Source organism: Mirounga angustirostris, unplaced genomic scaffold (assembly GCF_029215605.1).
Source record: "Mirounga angustirostris isolate CCGP_5_RB_7025 unplaced genomic scaffold, mMirAng1.0.hap1 SCAF_12, whole genome shotgun sequence".
Taxonomy (NCBI): Eukaryota; Metazoa; Chordata; class Mammalia; order Carnivora; family Phocidae; genus Mirounga; species Mirounga angustirostris.
Window position 1 is genome coordinate 103,022,375 of NW_026991720.1, and position 16,452 is coordinate 103,038,826.

General features: G+C 48.1%; 1 protein-coding gene across 1 annotated transcript in view; it reads right to left on the bottom strand.

Moving 5' to 3' along the window:
- The window catches only part of ABCA13 (ATP binding cassette subfamily A member 13), a 379,838-nt gene that overhangs the window by 20,710 nt on the left and 342,676 nt on the right, over window positions 1-16,452 (bottom strand). The window contains exons 58-59 of the mRNA XM_064575492.1: window positions 14,116-14,219; window positions 6,115-6,207 (exon numbers count right to left, since the gene is read on the bottom strand). Of these exons, the coding sequence (XP_064431562.1) occupies window positions 6,115-6,207; window positions 14,116-14,219 (197 nt within the window). The remainder of the gene's footprint in view (window positions 1-6,114; window positions 6,208-14,115; window positions 14,220-16,452) is intronic.

A 16,452-nucleotide genomic window follows, 5' to 3' on the forward strand; every position in this document is an offset into this window, starting at 1 on the left:
CAGTCACTTAACCAACTGAGCCACCCAGGCGCCCGAAAACCCGACTCTTGATCAGAGGTGCTTTCAGAAAAGATCTTGACCAAAAGGGAGAAATGTGAAAATTAATAAAGGAAAACCTCCATTATTATTTTTGATTCCTAAAGTTTTCAAGTTAGACGACTCAAGAAAATAAAAGCTCTCAGGGTGCCTGAGTGGCTCAGTCAGTTAAATGTCTGCCTTTGGCTCAGGTCATGATCTCGGGGTCCTGGGATAGAGTCCCACATAGGGCTCCCTGCTCAGCGGGGAGTCTGCTTCTCTCTCTGCCCCTCACCCCGCTCGTGTCTCTCTCTCATGCACTCTCTTTCTCAAGTAAAGTCTTAAAAAATAAAATGTAAGGATTTTCTTTATTTTTAAAGCTTTGGTTTTGTTTTGTTTTGAATAAATCAACAGCCCTATCCTCCCTCCCTGCCAAAAAATCAACCAGGCAAACTTCAAACCTCTAGGCTTCAGAAGCATGAGTTATTTCCCTGCCTTGGGGGGACTACTTTTACCCTCGGACTTAAACTTTCTGCTTCAGTTGGTCTCAGGGCAGGGGAAAGCAAACAGGTGCAACACGCAGATGTGGCCGCTTCCCTCCAGGTGGGTCATGAACATGCCCACAGCCTGCTGGCTCTCAGGACGCACTCCAGTTACGCCCTGGAGAGAATCTGGGAACACATCTCCAGTTCTTGGGGATGAAGGATCAGTGCCCCAGAGGGTGGTACTAGCCATTCCTGGCCATCAGGTGGCCTCCCCTGTGCCCCAGCTCCCCTTTGTACATGCACACCCACACACACACACACACACACACACCCCATGCGTGCACACACAATGAGGGCTTGCACAAGAGCATACATACACTGTTCAACCTAATGACCTACCCTCAACTGAGGAAAGAATCCAATCAGGAGCACATGAGATTGTAGATAGTCACCCAACATCCACTTCCTTACCTTGTTCATTAACAGAAACCTAACTTTATTTAAGTGGCAAAATGCCCAGCTAAATTCCACATTTCTCGGGCTTCCTAGTAACAGGGGCAACTGACAAAACCTAAGTGCAAGTGGCTGGGTAGGACTTACAGACAGCTTGCCTTTCCCTGCTCCCTCTTGTTTGTTGCCTAGAACAAGGATGCGATGGGTGGAGCTAGAGCAGTCATTCTGGGACCAAGAAGATTGTAAAGACTTGAGCCCTTGAACCAGTACCAATAACCAGGTACTTCTGGACTTTTATTACATATAAAAAGTAAATATGCTTCAGTCAATGGATATGCTTACATCAATGCGTTTGATGTTCTGTTACTAAGGATGGACATAGCTCATAACTGAAAAAGAAGATCAGGGCACCTGGGTGGCTCAGTCGGTTAAGCGACTGCCTTCGACTCAGGTCATGATCCTGGAGTCCCGGGATCGAGTCCCGCATCGGGCTCCCTGCTCAGCAGGGGGTCTGCTTCTCCCTCTGCTCTCTTCCCTCTCGTGCTCTCTGTCTCTCATTCTCTCTCTCTCAAATAAATAAATAAAATCTTAAAAGAAAGAAAAAGAAGATCAAAGATAGGAGAGAAGAAAAAAATCCCCTGGAGGAAGGTCTCAGAAGGGAAGGATATCCATGGGATTGTCACACAGGAAGAAGAAAGACAGTTGATAAAGAGGCAAATTTCCTTCTCAGAAAGAGAAACAAAGGCAGAGAAGGATGAATGGCAGTTTGTGAGCCCACCCTGAGGGGTGGATGGACAAGCAGCTTCTCTCATCTCGGGATATTAGAGACCACGTGTCAGGGCCTCGACAAGAATGGGGGCCTGGAAACACTGCCCAGAGGAAGGTCACAGGAAAGATCAGGGTCCCAGCTCCACCATAGCCCCATCTCTGCGGTTACTGAGTGGGGGTTGTCCTGAGAACATACGCCACAGAACAAAGCGGAACCAGAAGCCCAAGCTCAAATCCTAGCTCCTCCGCGCACCAGCCAGGAAGACACTCCACATTTCTCTGACTCATTTTCTGTACTTGCAGAGCAGGAGTAATACTAACAGCCAGCTCATAGGGGTGTGAGGAGGAGCGAACTAGTTAGTGCACAGAGCACCGAGAACTGGCATGGAGTAAGCACCCCACCAGTCATACCTCCTGACATTATCCCCTGGACGCTAGACCATCTGTGCCCGGTCCAGTACGAAAGAGATCACGTGTACTAAATGGCCACCAGACAGAAGGGGAAAACTGGGACACATAGGAGAGGAGGATCATCCAGATACCGGGGAGCAGAGACAGGAAAACAAGGGCGATTCCCGAGAAGGGGCCAGACCTCACAGGCAGCTGATCCAGGACAGCAGCTTATGGATGCAAATGTCATAAACTAGGACTTTCCTTGGTCAGAGAGCAAAAGGAAAAGGCCAAAAGGGGAGAAGGGCACGTTGCCCAGTTTCCTGAGCCCGAAGAGAGGCCATCCAGGGTACTTTAACAAGGCAGAGGAAAGCCATGGGTGTCACCCAGGCTCCGAGGCCACTGAGGTGGGGACGGTAGCCGGGGCGCAGCCAGGGCCAGCTTGGACAAACTGGGGGGGGGGGGGTGTTGACTGGGGAGGGGAGGCCCCCGGGGAAGAGTGAAGACATCCGGGGGTGGGGGGCTGTTGTGACAGCGACAGGGAAGGAGGGAGGCTGAGGCTGCATCTGAGTGGTCCGTGAAGACCTCACGGCCGGCAAGAGGCACGCAGCTGACATGGGCCAAGGACACAACTTCTCAAGTCTGAGAGGCCAGAGGTCATGGCGGTGGGAGGGAGGCAGGGAGGCAGGGAGGCCCAGGGACGAGGTAAGCGTGTGCGAGGGGATGGGGAGAATGCCCCTTTCCCCAGAGAGGCCTAGTCCCTGACATCCTGTACTCTGGACCCTGTCTGTCCTTCCAGCCAGGCAGCTCCCAACCTGGAGGCGAGAGGACAATGGGGGTGGCCGGCTCTGGCAAAGCTGCTGGGAGCAGGAAAACCCAGGCCAGAGGCTCCCGGGAGAACCCATTAGGTCCTCCAGCTAGAAGAAGTCTGTGGTTGGCTTCTTCACAGAAATACCAGAGTATGACCGCAGTCACTAACCGTGGACTTGGTTCTTACGAACAAGCAGCATTTTAGCAATATGTTGGAATTGTACGGTTAGCTACAGCGTGCACTGCTGTAGAAGGATCCCACAAGAAGCTCTAAGAACTTCTAACGAGGTCTAGACCTTGAGAAGAAAAAAGGACACCAAGTTAGTAAACCAGTGATTTAAAGTCTGGCAACATCTGTCCTCCTGGGGAGTCAAAGCCTAAACATCTCAGGACCGTGACTGTCCTCTGCGGGGTGGTCCTCCTGCGTCTCCCCGGACAAGGCGTCCAGGACCGGCCGTCACCGCCCTCAGAGGGCATCTCCGAACTAGTGCGGACGCGGGGGCGGCGGGCGAGGCCGGGCCGCGGGGAGGCGGAGGCTGTGCTCTCCCAGGGCGCGGGGGCGAGCTGGAGCGAGGCAGGTTTGGGGAAAGGGAGCCGCGCACAGACAGACCCCGGGGCGGGGAGGATGCGCTTGGACGCCGGAGAAGAGAAGCCCGGGGTGGCCGGGAAGAGGAGTGCTGAGCGCGGCCAGGCCAGCGCAGCGTGGGGGCAGGGAGAGCGGGCCGCAGCGCTGGGCCCGTGGTCAGGGCGGGGGCGCTGCGGGAAGGAGTGCCCGTGGGGGGCTGGGGCAGGCGTCTCGGGGCGCAGAGAGCCCCTGCCCTGCCCTGCCCTCCACTTGGCTCTGCGAGTCTCCTCCACGGGGCTCCTGCAGCTCCTGGCGTCAGCTACCCCGGAGAGGCAGACGCCTCCCCACCCGAGCCGGGGCCCTGCACACCCACCCCTGCATCTCTGCAAGGAAACCCCCGCAGCGAAGCTCAGGACGGTCTCTCCCGGACGCTGTGTCCGGCGGGGCCGCCGCAGCCCGCCTCCCTCACCCCTGCTCTAGCCGCATTGTCTCCTCACTCTTTTCAGAGGTCCTCAGGCCCAAAGCTCCAGATGGCCTTGTCTCCACCCATGCGGCCCCTGCACCGTCGTGGGGGCCAGCTTCGTTGCTGCTCTCGGCACAACCCTGTCCAGACTCGCTGCGCATCAACACTGACCTCCCCCGCTTAGCTGTGGCTTTCGCGCTCCCTCCGCGCAACCACAGCAGAGGCGCCTCCCCTCGCTCCCCCTGCGCCTCCAGAGCGCCAGCCTCTCTGCAGACCACCCGTGGCCTGAGCTCCTGAGCTCGGCCCTCCTCCACCTGCCGCACCCTCGCCTGGCCTCGCAGTGACCCGTGCCCAGCTGGGGACGCTCGGACAGACAGGCTGTGTGACGGATGCAGGGGCAGCAGACCAGGCCCCCCTGCAGGTGCCCGGTGGCCCCTCGCACACAGCCCTGGGGCTCTGCACCACATGGACACAGACGGAAATTCTAGGGTTGCCACTCCCGGTCACAGCACGTGGTGATGGCATCAGACACTGGGACAAAACCGTGTGCCGTGGGGGGGACAACAGGGCTGGAAGCCAAGCAGTGTGTGTCACGTCTGCTCAAAGCACGCAGACGAGGGTGCCCGCGGGGACGGTGTGCACAGAGAGGAGTGGGGAAGGAGCCCACACTCTCCATGCAGCCCCTCAGCCACTGGGACCTCAGCGGGCACAGGTGCTGGGGACTCCCAGGTCCATGTCAGGATTAACCCTTCACTTTCCATCTCATATTCCGGAAACAGATGTCATCAGTTTATTGGCTGCAGGAAAATACCAACTTTACAAATTATGTTTTGCAACCTATTAAGGTCGCCTTGCGGGGAATCGCCCACAAGTCAGTTCTCGCTTCGTGTCATTGCACAGCTGACACATTACTAATAATCCGCCCTCAGCCACAGGACGCAGAAACCGGGAGTAGGAGAGACCGCGGGGCATACACACCACAGCACTTGGAGGAGGACTCTCTGTGCTGCCTCAGCTAGCTCCTCCTGCAACCTGCAAAAGACCTCGGGAGAGGCAGGTAGCTAAGCTGAGACATAAATCACCTAACAATCAGGCATGGGCTATAAAACTTTATGTAAGCATTCATAAAGGTTAGGGAGTGTGAAATATTATTTTTCTTTCGATGACACTTATTAAAGTTGAGTGGAGTACATATTGAGAACAGTTTCCAGCAGGTCGATCTGACAAGCGACTAACCCGGCGTGGCAAGCAGGAGCGGGATTGGCTGTCCTGGTAGCAACGGAAAATGGATATTCGCTCCCAGGACGGCACATCAAGCATTCCATAACAGTTGCTCCATGAAATAAACACACTTCAACTTAATATATAGATCTGTTTAACAAATCTCTGCCTGCGAATTCCAACACCAAAAACACTGACTAAATGAAAATGAAAAATTCATCAACATATATTAATAAATCATTCTGTATCTGAAACAACAAGTTAAAAGGAAATCAGAAACTGTGAAAATAGTTTCGGTGACACTGAATTTTCAAAAAACGCATTACGAGGACAGAACATATGCTCATAGAAATTGACAGCAAAATCATGACGATCCCAAAAAGTCAATGGAGAAGACATAAAAAGACAATTAGCAGGAGCAGGGAAAAAAATCTAAGGGATGAGGACACACAGGAAGAATCTTCAGTCCTCATTAGTCCAAACGAAAATCGACCACAACAGTCCTGCGTTCCCTCCTGACTCGGTGCAGACCTGTTTCACAGCGCGGCAGCCGGCCGGTAACACAGGCCCCTGATCCACCCTGGACAAGGGGTACAGGGGTGGACAACCTCTGAACATAGAAGGTATTCTGTATCAGCGAGGACGTTTTTCTCCTCTCTTCATCTTGACTGTCACAAGGAGAGTGCCTGTCCTCCTGGAAGAAGCCGTGAACGTGGTGGGGAATGGCTGGGTCCGCGTGTGTCCCGCACACCCTCACCTTCTCAGCCCCCATCTCCCTTCCCTGCCGCGAGGGGACTGGACCACCCTGGCTCTAGAGCATCACCAGCTACAGGAGCAGCATGCTGCTGACTTAGAGTAAACAGTTCAACCGAAAGAGAAATAAACATGCGACACATGCACAACACACATGTATACATATAACACGCAACATGCATGCAACATACCTGTCTTTAATGTGCTGGGGAGAGCCAAGGCACCTGAAGCTGCCATTGACCATGATGGCAAGTCTCGTGCAAAGAGCCTCACACTCCTCCATGCTGCGGGGAAAGACAAGAAGCGCATGAGCGAGCCGTGTCCTAGGGACGCCAGGCTTGGACCAAACAGTCAAATCAACAAGTAGACCAAAACACTGCAGTTGCAAATTTGTGAATTTTCTGTATTTGTGAATATCTATATACAAACCTGAAGAAACCCCCCAAAAAGCACTTTTTAAATGGATGCTTTATTTAGATGGCCCATGATACAATTATCCAAAAACTTAGCAGCATTTCAATATCCGAGGAACAACAGTTATAAGGACAGAACCTTTCAGCGACAGTACAGAAACATAAACTAGATACGAGTGACCTTCACAGAAAATGTGGACATTTTATGAAAAATAAAAGGAATACGATCTACTAGTGAATCTAAATGAAATCCTGAATCAATAAAAAGATGTGTCAAGAAAAGGAAAACAGTGAATATATTTCAGAAAAAGGAATTATAATATGAAAATTACTGTTATATGAAAATTATTTTACAAAATATATGTATAAAATGTAGTAAGTGAATTTTATATAAAATACAAATATTTATTCTATTTTACTATAATACATAATATAAAATAAAATATAACAAATGACATTGTGTAATTTGCAACTACAATTTAGTCTGTAATGTTTAGTATGTAATATTATCTTGATATAAAATATGTAATAAAGATTCGTAACTTGTAACAGTATTATTATAATTACATAGAAAATAACAAAATATAATAAGGATATAGTATAATGCCAATCAAAGTTATAAAGCATATCTTCAAAGTTATTTAGTGAGAGGCAGAAAAACTAAGTAGGAAGAGTAGTAAGCCCCAGAAACTATTAACATTTGTTTTAAGGCTCAAGTAATTTTTTTTTAAGATTTTTATTTATTTCAGAGGGAGACAGAAAATACGAGCAGGGGGAGGGGCAGGAGGAAAGGGAAAAGCAGACTCCCCGCTGAGCAGGGATAAGGCTCAAATAATTTAAATAAGGCAATATGCTAAGGAATCAGAAGGCAGATCACTGGAACCAGATAAGACAGTGTGAAGGAGACATTCACACCTTAAACACGCAATCGGAGGATGGGACAGACATTTTTCCAAAGAAGACATCCAAATGGCCAACAGACACATGAAAAAGTGCTCAATATCGCTCAGCATCAGGGAAATCCAAATCAAAACCTCAATGAGATACCACCTCACACCAGTCAGAATGGCTAAAATTAACAAGTCAGGAAACGACAGATGTTGGCGGGGATGCGGAGAAAGGGGAACTTCCTACACTGTTGGTGGGAATGCAAGCTGGTGCAGCCACTCTGAGAAACAGTATGGAGGTTCCTCAAAAAGTTGAAAATAGAGCTACTATATGATCCAGCAATTGCACTACTGGGTATTTACCCCAAAGATACAAATGTAGGGATCCGAAGGGGTATGTGCACCCCGATGTTTATAGCAGCAATGTCCACAATAACCAAACTGTGGAAAGAGCCAAGATGTCCATCGACAGATGATTGGATAAAGAAGATGTGGTATATATATACAATGAAATATTATGCAGCCATCAAAAGGAATGAGATCTTGGCATTTGCAACGACGTGGATGGAACTGGAGGGTATTATGTTGAGTGAAATAAGTCAAAAAGAGAAAGACATGTATCATATGATCTCACTGATATGGGGAACATTCCTTCTAAGCATAACAGCAACAGAAGAAACTATGAAAGAAATGCTTAGCGGTTGACAATGCAAAACTACAAACTTGTGTCAAAACAGCAAACTAAGATTAAAAATAATGACAGCAAATGCAATGTGTAAGGGTTGATATGTTCAGTATAAAGAATCAATACATGTTAGCATAAAAACAGAACAATGAAAAAGCAATCCAGGAAAAAGGGCAAATATAGAGACTATTCAAAAAACTCCTCACAGGTAATACACACACCAACAAATTAAAAACTCAACCATCAAATAAGTGATCTTAAAATTATTTTCCAGCCAGAAAGCCATTTGTCATGGTGCTTTTGTTTTTTATTTTTTATTTTTTTTATTTTTAAAGATTTTTATTTATTTATTTGACAGAGAGACACAGTGAGAGAGGGAACACAAGCAGGGGGAGTGGAGAGGGAGGAGCAGGCTTCCCGCTGAGCAGGGAGCCCGATGCGGGGCTCGATCCCAGGACCCCGGGATCCTGACCTGAGCCGAAGGCAGACGCTTAACGACTGAGCCACCCAGGCGCCCCTGTCATGGAGCTTTTGTATGTTGCACAGGAAAACACTTCCCCCCACCCCCATCTCCAGGGCAAAGAAAAACAATGATTCCTCAGATCAAAAAAACACCCAAAACATCTTCTCCATGATCCTAAGAAGGGGCCCCTTATATACTGCTGGTGGGAGTGAAAAACTGGCATAACTTTCCAAAAACCCAATTTGGCAATAATCTCTTTTCTAGAAATTTACCTTAGGAAACTCAGAAAATATGAATGCTATAACAAGTTATTTATAATAGTAAAAATCCAGAAATCAGTTCCACAATAGGATAATACAGTACTCATATAAATGGGAGTGCATCCATGTGTTAATCAGCCATTAAAATGAGGTTTTCCAAACTCAATTAATTGCACAGGGAAAAAGTAATGATATGGCAATGGTAAAATGACAATGCGTGTTAGGAATATTGCACATTATGTGAAAAAGAAACTGGGAAGGAAAAACATACAAAAAGGTATGATTTTGATGATACTTGAAAAGTGAGGTTAATGGAGGACTATCTTTCCTTCGTTGTACCTCATTGTACCATCCAAATCACCTATAGGAAACATGTATTGTTTTTACTGTTAGGAAATGGACATAAAGCAGTCTGCTTGTGAGGTCATGGCATGTTCATATCAAGGTTATACTGGTCAGCCTTCCATGCAGCCAGACGTGGACATCAATGTGAAGTATAATTTCTGGGTCACATCAAAATAAGACAAGCCACCAGCCTTGGATAGGATATTGGTTCTTTCCACTTTCCATGAGCTGGACTAGAAAGTCGATGTCAACCATGAAGATGAGGACAAATTCACAGGTGACTAAGTGACATGGTGGCAAGACCCTGAGTCCTGAGTGGGGTCCAGCATAGCCCACCAACATAAATTGTTAATGCGGAAGAGAAACCCATGTCCGGTCTGAGCCACTCTAATTTGGGGTCTTTGTTATAGTAGCTTAACGTGAAGTCTAAGGAATATATGCTATCAATGTTCCAAATACGCTTTATGTATCTTTCTGTGCAAACATGTCTTTGTTTCTTTAATTAATTTCAATTTAAAACAATCTAATTCCATTTTTATGAGCACATAGTAGGAGCTGCAATTAAATGGGTATTCTATGAAGCCATTTCTGTATTACATCCTTAAACAGTTCAGATAAGAGGAGACCCACTGACACTGACCTCAGAGTAATGACTTGTTAGTTTCCAGTGAGCTGTTACTAGCTGTCAAACAGATAAGGTCCCAACAACAGGTGGGATACCACAACATCTCAGCCTGGGGGGAACAGACTGTGAGATCTTGATGATTTTTGGCATCAAGAAGAATATACAATGCCAGGGGTTCGACATCAACAAAAGTAATCTCTGACAATTTACGGAGAAAATGAACACTGTATTTCCTCCAGGTGGCTGAGCTGACTGGAACAGAACTCTGGTCGGGGGTGGTGGTGGGTGGGACAAAGATTTCAAGGGCTTATAATGGAATGTACAAGTCAGAGTTTGATGGGCAAGCAAAAAACACTCCTGGTCATTCTTGGATGAACTTTTTTTTTTTTAAGATTTTATTTATGGGGCGCCTGGGTGGCTCAGTTGGTTAAGCGGCTGCCTTCGGCTCAGGTCATGATTCCAGGGTCCTGGGATCGAGCCCCGCATCGGGCTCCCTGCTCGGCGGGGAGCCTGCTTCTCCCTCTCCCTCTGCCTGCCTCTCTGCCTACTTGTTCTCTCTCTCTCTCTCTGTCAAATAAATAAATAAAATCTTTAAAAAAAAAAAAGATTTTACTTATTTATTTATTTGAGAGACAGAGAGAGAGAGCAGGGGGAGGGGCAGAGGGAGAGGGACAAGCAGACTCCGCACTGAGCATGGAGCCGATGTGCGGCTCGATCTCACGACCCTGAGAGCATGACCTGAGCCAAAATCAAGAGTCAGACGCTTAACCAATTGAACCACCCAGGGCGCCCCGGATGGACTCATTTTAATTCCTCTTAGTGAGTACAGTGGGAAAGAGTTTCCCACCTCAGGTTTCTACCACGGTCCTCTAGGTAAGGAATAATAAGAGGAAGAGACAGGAACTCAAAATTAAGAGGAAACTTCGATTTGGTGCCTTTTCAGCTGTAGTCAGTTGTTTTAGAATCACAGATTCAATCACCAGTTGCCCTATTCTTCATTAATCAGGAGTCATTTAGACCTTCGTACTGCATGAATATGGACAGACTTACAGAAATGAAGACACATCGTTAATGTGAAACCATAGGAACAGGAGGACATAAAACAGAAATTACAGCGACGTGTGGTCTTTCTGAGAACGGTCTGCAATAATTATCTGCTCTATGGAATTTAAGAGGCATTTTTAATGTGATGCCAGTTTATCCGATCTTAGAATCTGCCTATGAACATGAGGACTTAACAAATCCTAGCACGATGAACACAGGAATGCAGGGAGCTCCTGGAATTGGCACGGCCAAAAGATCGTTTTCAGCCAAAATGTATATATCTTATCAGGTAGAGGATGTGCCAAATTTACTGTGATGTAAAGCTGTATTTTCAGAAGAGAAACAGAACAAAGACAAAAAGGCAAGAGCAGGACTTCTGGCTGTGGCCAAGCTAAAAAATTGGCAAGGCTTTCCCCAAAAAAACAACTATAAAACTGGACCAAATGGACCAAAACAACCATTTCAGAATTCTGGAAATTGACCAAAGGCATGCAACAATCTGAGAAACACAGGTGACAAACTGATGAGCTGAGGGTAAGAGGAAGGGTAATCCGTGATCAGCTTTACAAACACGCACCCTCTAGCAGGCAGGCAGACCCTGAGGATTAGCAGCTTCTCTGCACTCAGTGTGGACCACTGGAAAATGCCCATACCCAGTGACATCGTCAGCATAAGTGAGTTTTGTAGAGCCCAGCAAACAAGAAGGAACAATAGCTCCGGGATCTGGCCCGAGGTGGGCTCTACTAGGCTGATATTGTGTGACTGGGGCTGCATATACATACAGTAGAGGTCAGAGAGGGGGCCACGCCAACCACACACTCCCCGTGAACCCAGGGGACATCCACGTGCACATCCGAGAGACCAGCAGAACCCAAGAGAAAGCAAAACTGGGCCATCTAGATGAGGCCTGCACTTGGAATATTCTCCCCTGTGCACACACAGATCCATTGGCAGAGGACAGATGAGGGCTGCCCCTGCCCATGTAAGATCAGGGTGACTCCAAGGAAGCTGGGCTTTAAAAAACGAGCATAAGGGGCGCCTGGGTGGCTCAGTCGTTAAGCGTCTGCCTTCGGCTCAGGTCATGATCCCAGGGTCCTGGGATCAAGCCCCGCGTCCGGCTCCCTGCTCTGCGGGAAGCCTGCTTCTTCCTCTACCACTCCCCTTGCTTGTGTTCCCTCTCTGGCTATGTCTCTCTCTGTCAAATAAATAAAATCTTAAAATTTTTTTTAAAAAAATAAATAAATAAAAAATAAAAAACGAGCATAAAATTTAAAACACAAACTGTATGGAGGCATCAGCAGTTACTCGCTGCAGGGGAAAGAGATTTCATAGATTCATCCCAGGCAAAGAAACACTAACACACAGACTCACAAAAGGAACAAACCAAAAACAAAACAGAACAAAAACAAAAACAAAAAACCTGAAAAAACTGGCGATAACAGCAATTTTGGGGGATGCAGAGAAACCAAACCAGAGATGCCACAATTTATTAAGTATTGTGAAATATCCAGCTTTTGACAAAAAATTATAACCTGAAAAGAAACCAGAAACTGTTACCCATACTCAGGGGGAAAATGGTCAGCAGAAACTATTCCTACGTGTCCCTAAACATTACATTTCGCAGAAAAGAATCTTCAGTGAAGCTACTCTGTGTATGTTCAAAGCACTAAAGGAAACAACGTTTCAAGAATTTTTTTAAAAATGATAATAATGATCAATAAATAGAGATTCTGAAGTAGATTGAAATTATTTTTTTAAAAAAAGAACCAAATGGGGCACCTGCAGTTGGGCATCCGACTCTTGGTTTCCACTCAGATCATGGTCTCAGGGTCATGAGATCAAGCCCTGCATTGGGCTCCATGCTCAGTGGGGGAGTCTGCTTGAGATTTCTCTCCCTCTCCCACTCATGCTCTCTCTCTCCAAAAATAAATAAACCTTAAAAAAAAAGGACCAAATGGAATTCTTTTAGTTGAAGAGTATAATAAATGAAATGAACATTTCACTATGGAGCCAACAGCAAAATGTGAGTAGCAGAAGAAAGCATCAGTGAACTTGAAGATAGATCAGTAAAGATTATTCAATCTGAAGAGAGAAAAAAATATTAAAAAGAAAGGACAGAAACCCATAGATCTGTGGGACACCATCACACATACACAGAAAGTACCAGGGCACGGGAAAGGAAAGGAAAGACAGAAAGATCCAGAAAAAAAACACTGGAATAAGTAACTGCCAAAATGTCCCCGTGTTTACTGAAAAAACATTAACCTACGCATTCAAGAAGCACAATGAACCCAAGGTAGGATAAACAGAGATCCACCTCTGGGCACATCGAAGTTTAACTGTGAAACGTGAAAGTCAAAGGGGAATCCTGCGAGCTGCAAGACAGAAATGACCCATGATGTATGGGGCAACAGCAGAATTAGCACTGGCCGGCTTCTTATAAGAAAGAACGTGGCAGAGAAGACAGGGATGACACATTCATCTGGGCTATGTGAATAAAAATCGCACTTAACCAGGATGGCTACAATCAGACAGACAGAGTGTTGACAAGAATCTGCAGAAACTAGGAACTTCATCTTTGGTCCTGGGAACATAAAATGATGAAGCCGTGTCAGAAAGCAAAAGCTCTACTGTGTCTTAAAGCATTAAACACAAACTTACCACACAACCCAGCAGTTTGGCTCCTAAAAACCATCTGAGACAAATGAAAACATACGTCCACACAAAGACATTCATATGACTGTTCACAGAACATTATATGGGAAGCAATCCCGTATCGATCAGGGAAGAATGGACAAAATATGGTCTGGCTACATGACAGAACACCATTCCGCACTGAAAACCAGCACGTGGCTGACACGCCACAACACGGAGGAGCCTCAAGGACACAGCAAGGGAAAGAAGTCAGATACAAAAGACCACGCTTTTGGGTGCACCTGGGTGGCTCAGTCAGTTGGGAGACTGACTTGGCTCAGGCCATGACCTCGGGGATCTCGGGGATCCTTTGCTCAGTGGGGAGCTTGCTTCTCACTCTCCCTCTACCCCTCCCCTGGCCCACATGCTCGTGCTCTCTTTTTCTCTCAAATAAAATAAATAAATCTTAAAAAAAAAAAAAAAAAGATCTAGGGCAGAAAGGCACAAACACCTGGCCCCAGGACCGGGGGAGGACGTCGAGCTCCAGAGGAACGACCGATGGGCAAGCGTGTGCCTGCGACAGACCACTGGGCTCAGACTCTAGCTCTGCCACCTGCAGCCTGTGTCCCTCGGTTACGTTACCTGACCCGTCTCCGCTTCAGGGTCCTAGCCTGTGCAGGGGGCTCGCGGCTACATCCCCATGGCAACGTGCTGCCCCAACACAGGGGCGCGTGGGCTGCGTGGGCCTGGCCCCGGCCGCTCCCCGACTCCTGCCAGCCCCCCAGCCGTGCCCCCGCCCCCCGGCCCCCGGACCGGCCACGAGGGCTGTGGCTCACCTGTGGGAGGTCAGCACCACCGCACAGCCTCCCCGAGCCTCCTCCATTATCGTAGCCCACAGGTAGCGCTTGGAGCAGGGGTCCATCCCGGAGCTGGGCTCGTCCTGGAGGAGAGAGCACATGATGATGGGTGTTGGGGGTGCACGCTGGGACACGCAGGCTGCACGAGGCCAGGCCTGGCCGGGGTGGGGGGGCGGGTGGACCCCGCGTTGTCTCTACAGGCATCGCGTCTTCACAACAGCTGGTAGTCAAAGAGGACGGCCCACCTTGCCGCACCGTCCACCTCCGCAGAGCTTCCGAATGATCCACCGCAGACAGACAGGCAAGAGCAGAAGAAAGCTTCCCTTATGTAGCATCATCAAGTAAAGTGAGATTTTTGGAACCCGGAGCTTTCTCCTTCAATAAACACCAAAGCACTTACTGAACCACTTTTGAGAGAAATGGTTCTGGACTTCGCGATGCATTTCTGGGCTTTTTGCAGTCAGGGAGTACTAAACACATTTTTCTTAAGAGCTTAGGGTCATCAACTCCCCTAAAAGAAAAACAGACGGAAAGTGGACAAAAAAAAATGGCACTGAGCAGGAAAACAAACACCTGCGCTTTTCTGCAAGCCGGGTGATACATATGTATAGTTAGAAGAATAAGCGAAGCAGCGGTGGTCATGCATTGCTCAGCGAGAAAGCTGATGGGCATAGCTCTACATTTTCCTGACCCCACGCTGCTGTCAGATGCCGGAGCCACTGTCTTTCCTCGGGAGAGAACTTGGAAGGCCCTGCAAGGCATGTCTTGAACCAGATGCTCTGAACACGTCCCCACCATCACGGTCACTAAAGCCCACCGGGTGCCACGCGCTTTATCGGCATCATTCCGTGGCCTGATTTCAAGGGACCCAATACACAGGACTGTATCACGGCCACTTGCAGATGAGGAGGAGACATGGGTTCAACGTGCCAGGCTGAGTCTGTGCAGGGAGGTGTTTCTAGAAGCAGAATCTGGCCCCTGGCAGCTGACTCAGGTCTGACCGCTAAGCCAGAGTCTAGGGCCACCAAGGGAGCCGAGAGCAAGGCTGCGTAAAGAAGGTGGGGGACACGCTCCAGGGCGGTGTCCCCGTCCTGATGCAGGACACGTGCTGGGTGAGGATGAGCATGGGGAAAGTTCTACAGAAGGTAACAGACATCATGCCTAGTGAGCTCTTCGATGTGGGCCTCCTCTTGTACGGAAAACCTAGTTTACAACCTGCAGAACGGGGCAAGTGTTCATAGTCACTCCCGGATGTCAAATGATGGCATGCTGCAACGTCCTTGACTTGGGGACCATGCAAAGAAGCACACTTAAAGCAAATAAAGGAAAATCAACTGCGAGTCCAGAAGACACCCCATTAAATAATGAAGGGCCACTCGTCCAATGCAGGCTTCTTGAATCCCCTTTAAAACACTGTTTCCAGGGACGCCTGGGTGGCTCAGTCATTAAGCATCTGCCTTCGGCTCAGGTCATGATCCCAGGGTCCTGGGATCGAGTCCCACATTGGGCTCCTTGCTCAGTGAGGAGCCTGCTTCTCCCTCTCCCTATGCTGCTCCCCCTGCTTATGCTCTCTCTCTCTGACAAATAAATAAAAATCTTTAAAAAACAAAAAACAGTTTCCATTTAATGAACAGTAACAGAAAGAAGAAAATAATTTGTTTCCCACACGTTTTGCTGCCCCTCTGACTCCGTACACGTGGGAAGCTGTGGGATGCACCCCAGTGATTCGTATCCCATCTATGGCATCCAAATCGTGCCTTTTGCATATTACTTGAGGGATATGACTTTGAGCTACTTTAGAAATGCAAGACAGTTGGCTCTATCTCTTGATCCCCCACCACCAGTTCATGCTTTCATCCAGTCACACTGGGTCAACCCCAGCTCCCAGATGGATTACAGACAGTCTGTCTCTTTTTTTTTTTTTTTAAGATTTTATTTATTTATTTGACAGAGAGAGACACAGCGAGAGAGGGAACACAAGCAGGGGGAGTGGGAGAGGGAGAAGCAGGCTTCCCGCGGAGCAGGGAGCCCGATGCGGGGCTCGATCCCAGGACCCCGGGATCATGACCTGAGCCAAAGGCAGACGCTTAATGACTGAGCCATCCAGGCGCCCCAGACAGCCTGTCTCAAAGCCACTGCATCTAAGCCCCACTTCCCGCTGAACGACCCACTCTCCCCGCCACATCCGTCCTGCACCTGACACCCCTGTCGGGACTCACCATGGGCTCATGTCACCGCAGCTGTGACAATCACTTCTCTGTGAAACAATATGCTAGGAGTCAAATATATATCGGTTTTCAGATTATAGGTGGATCC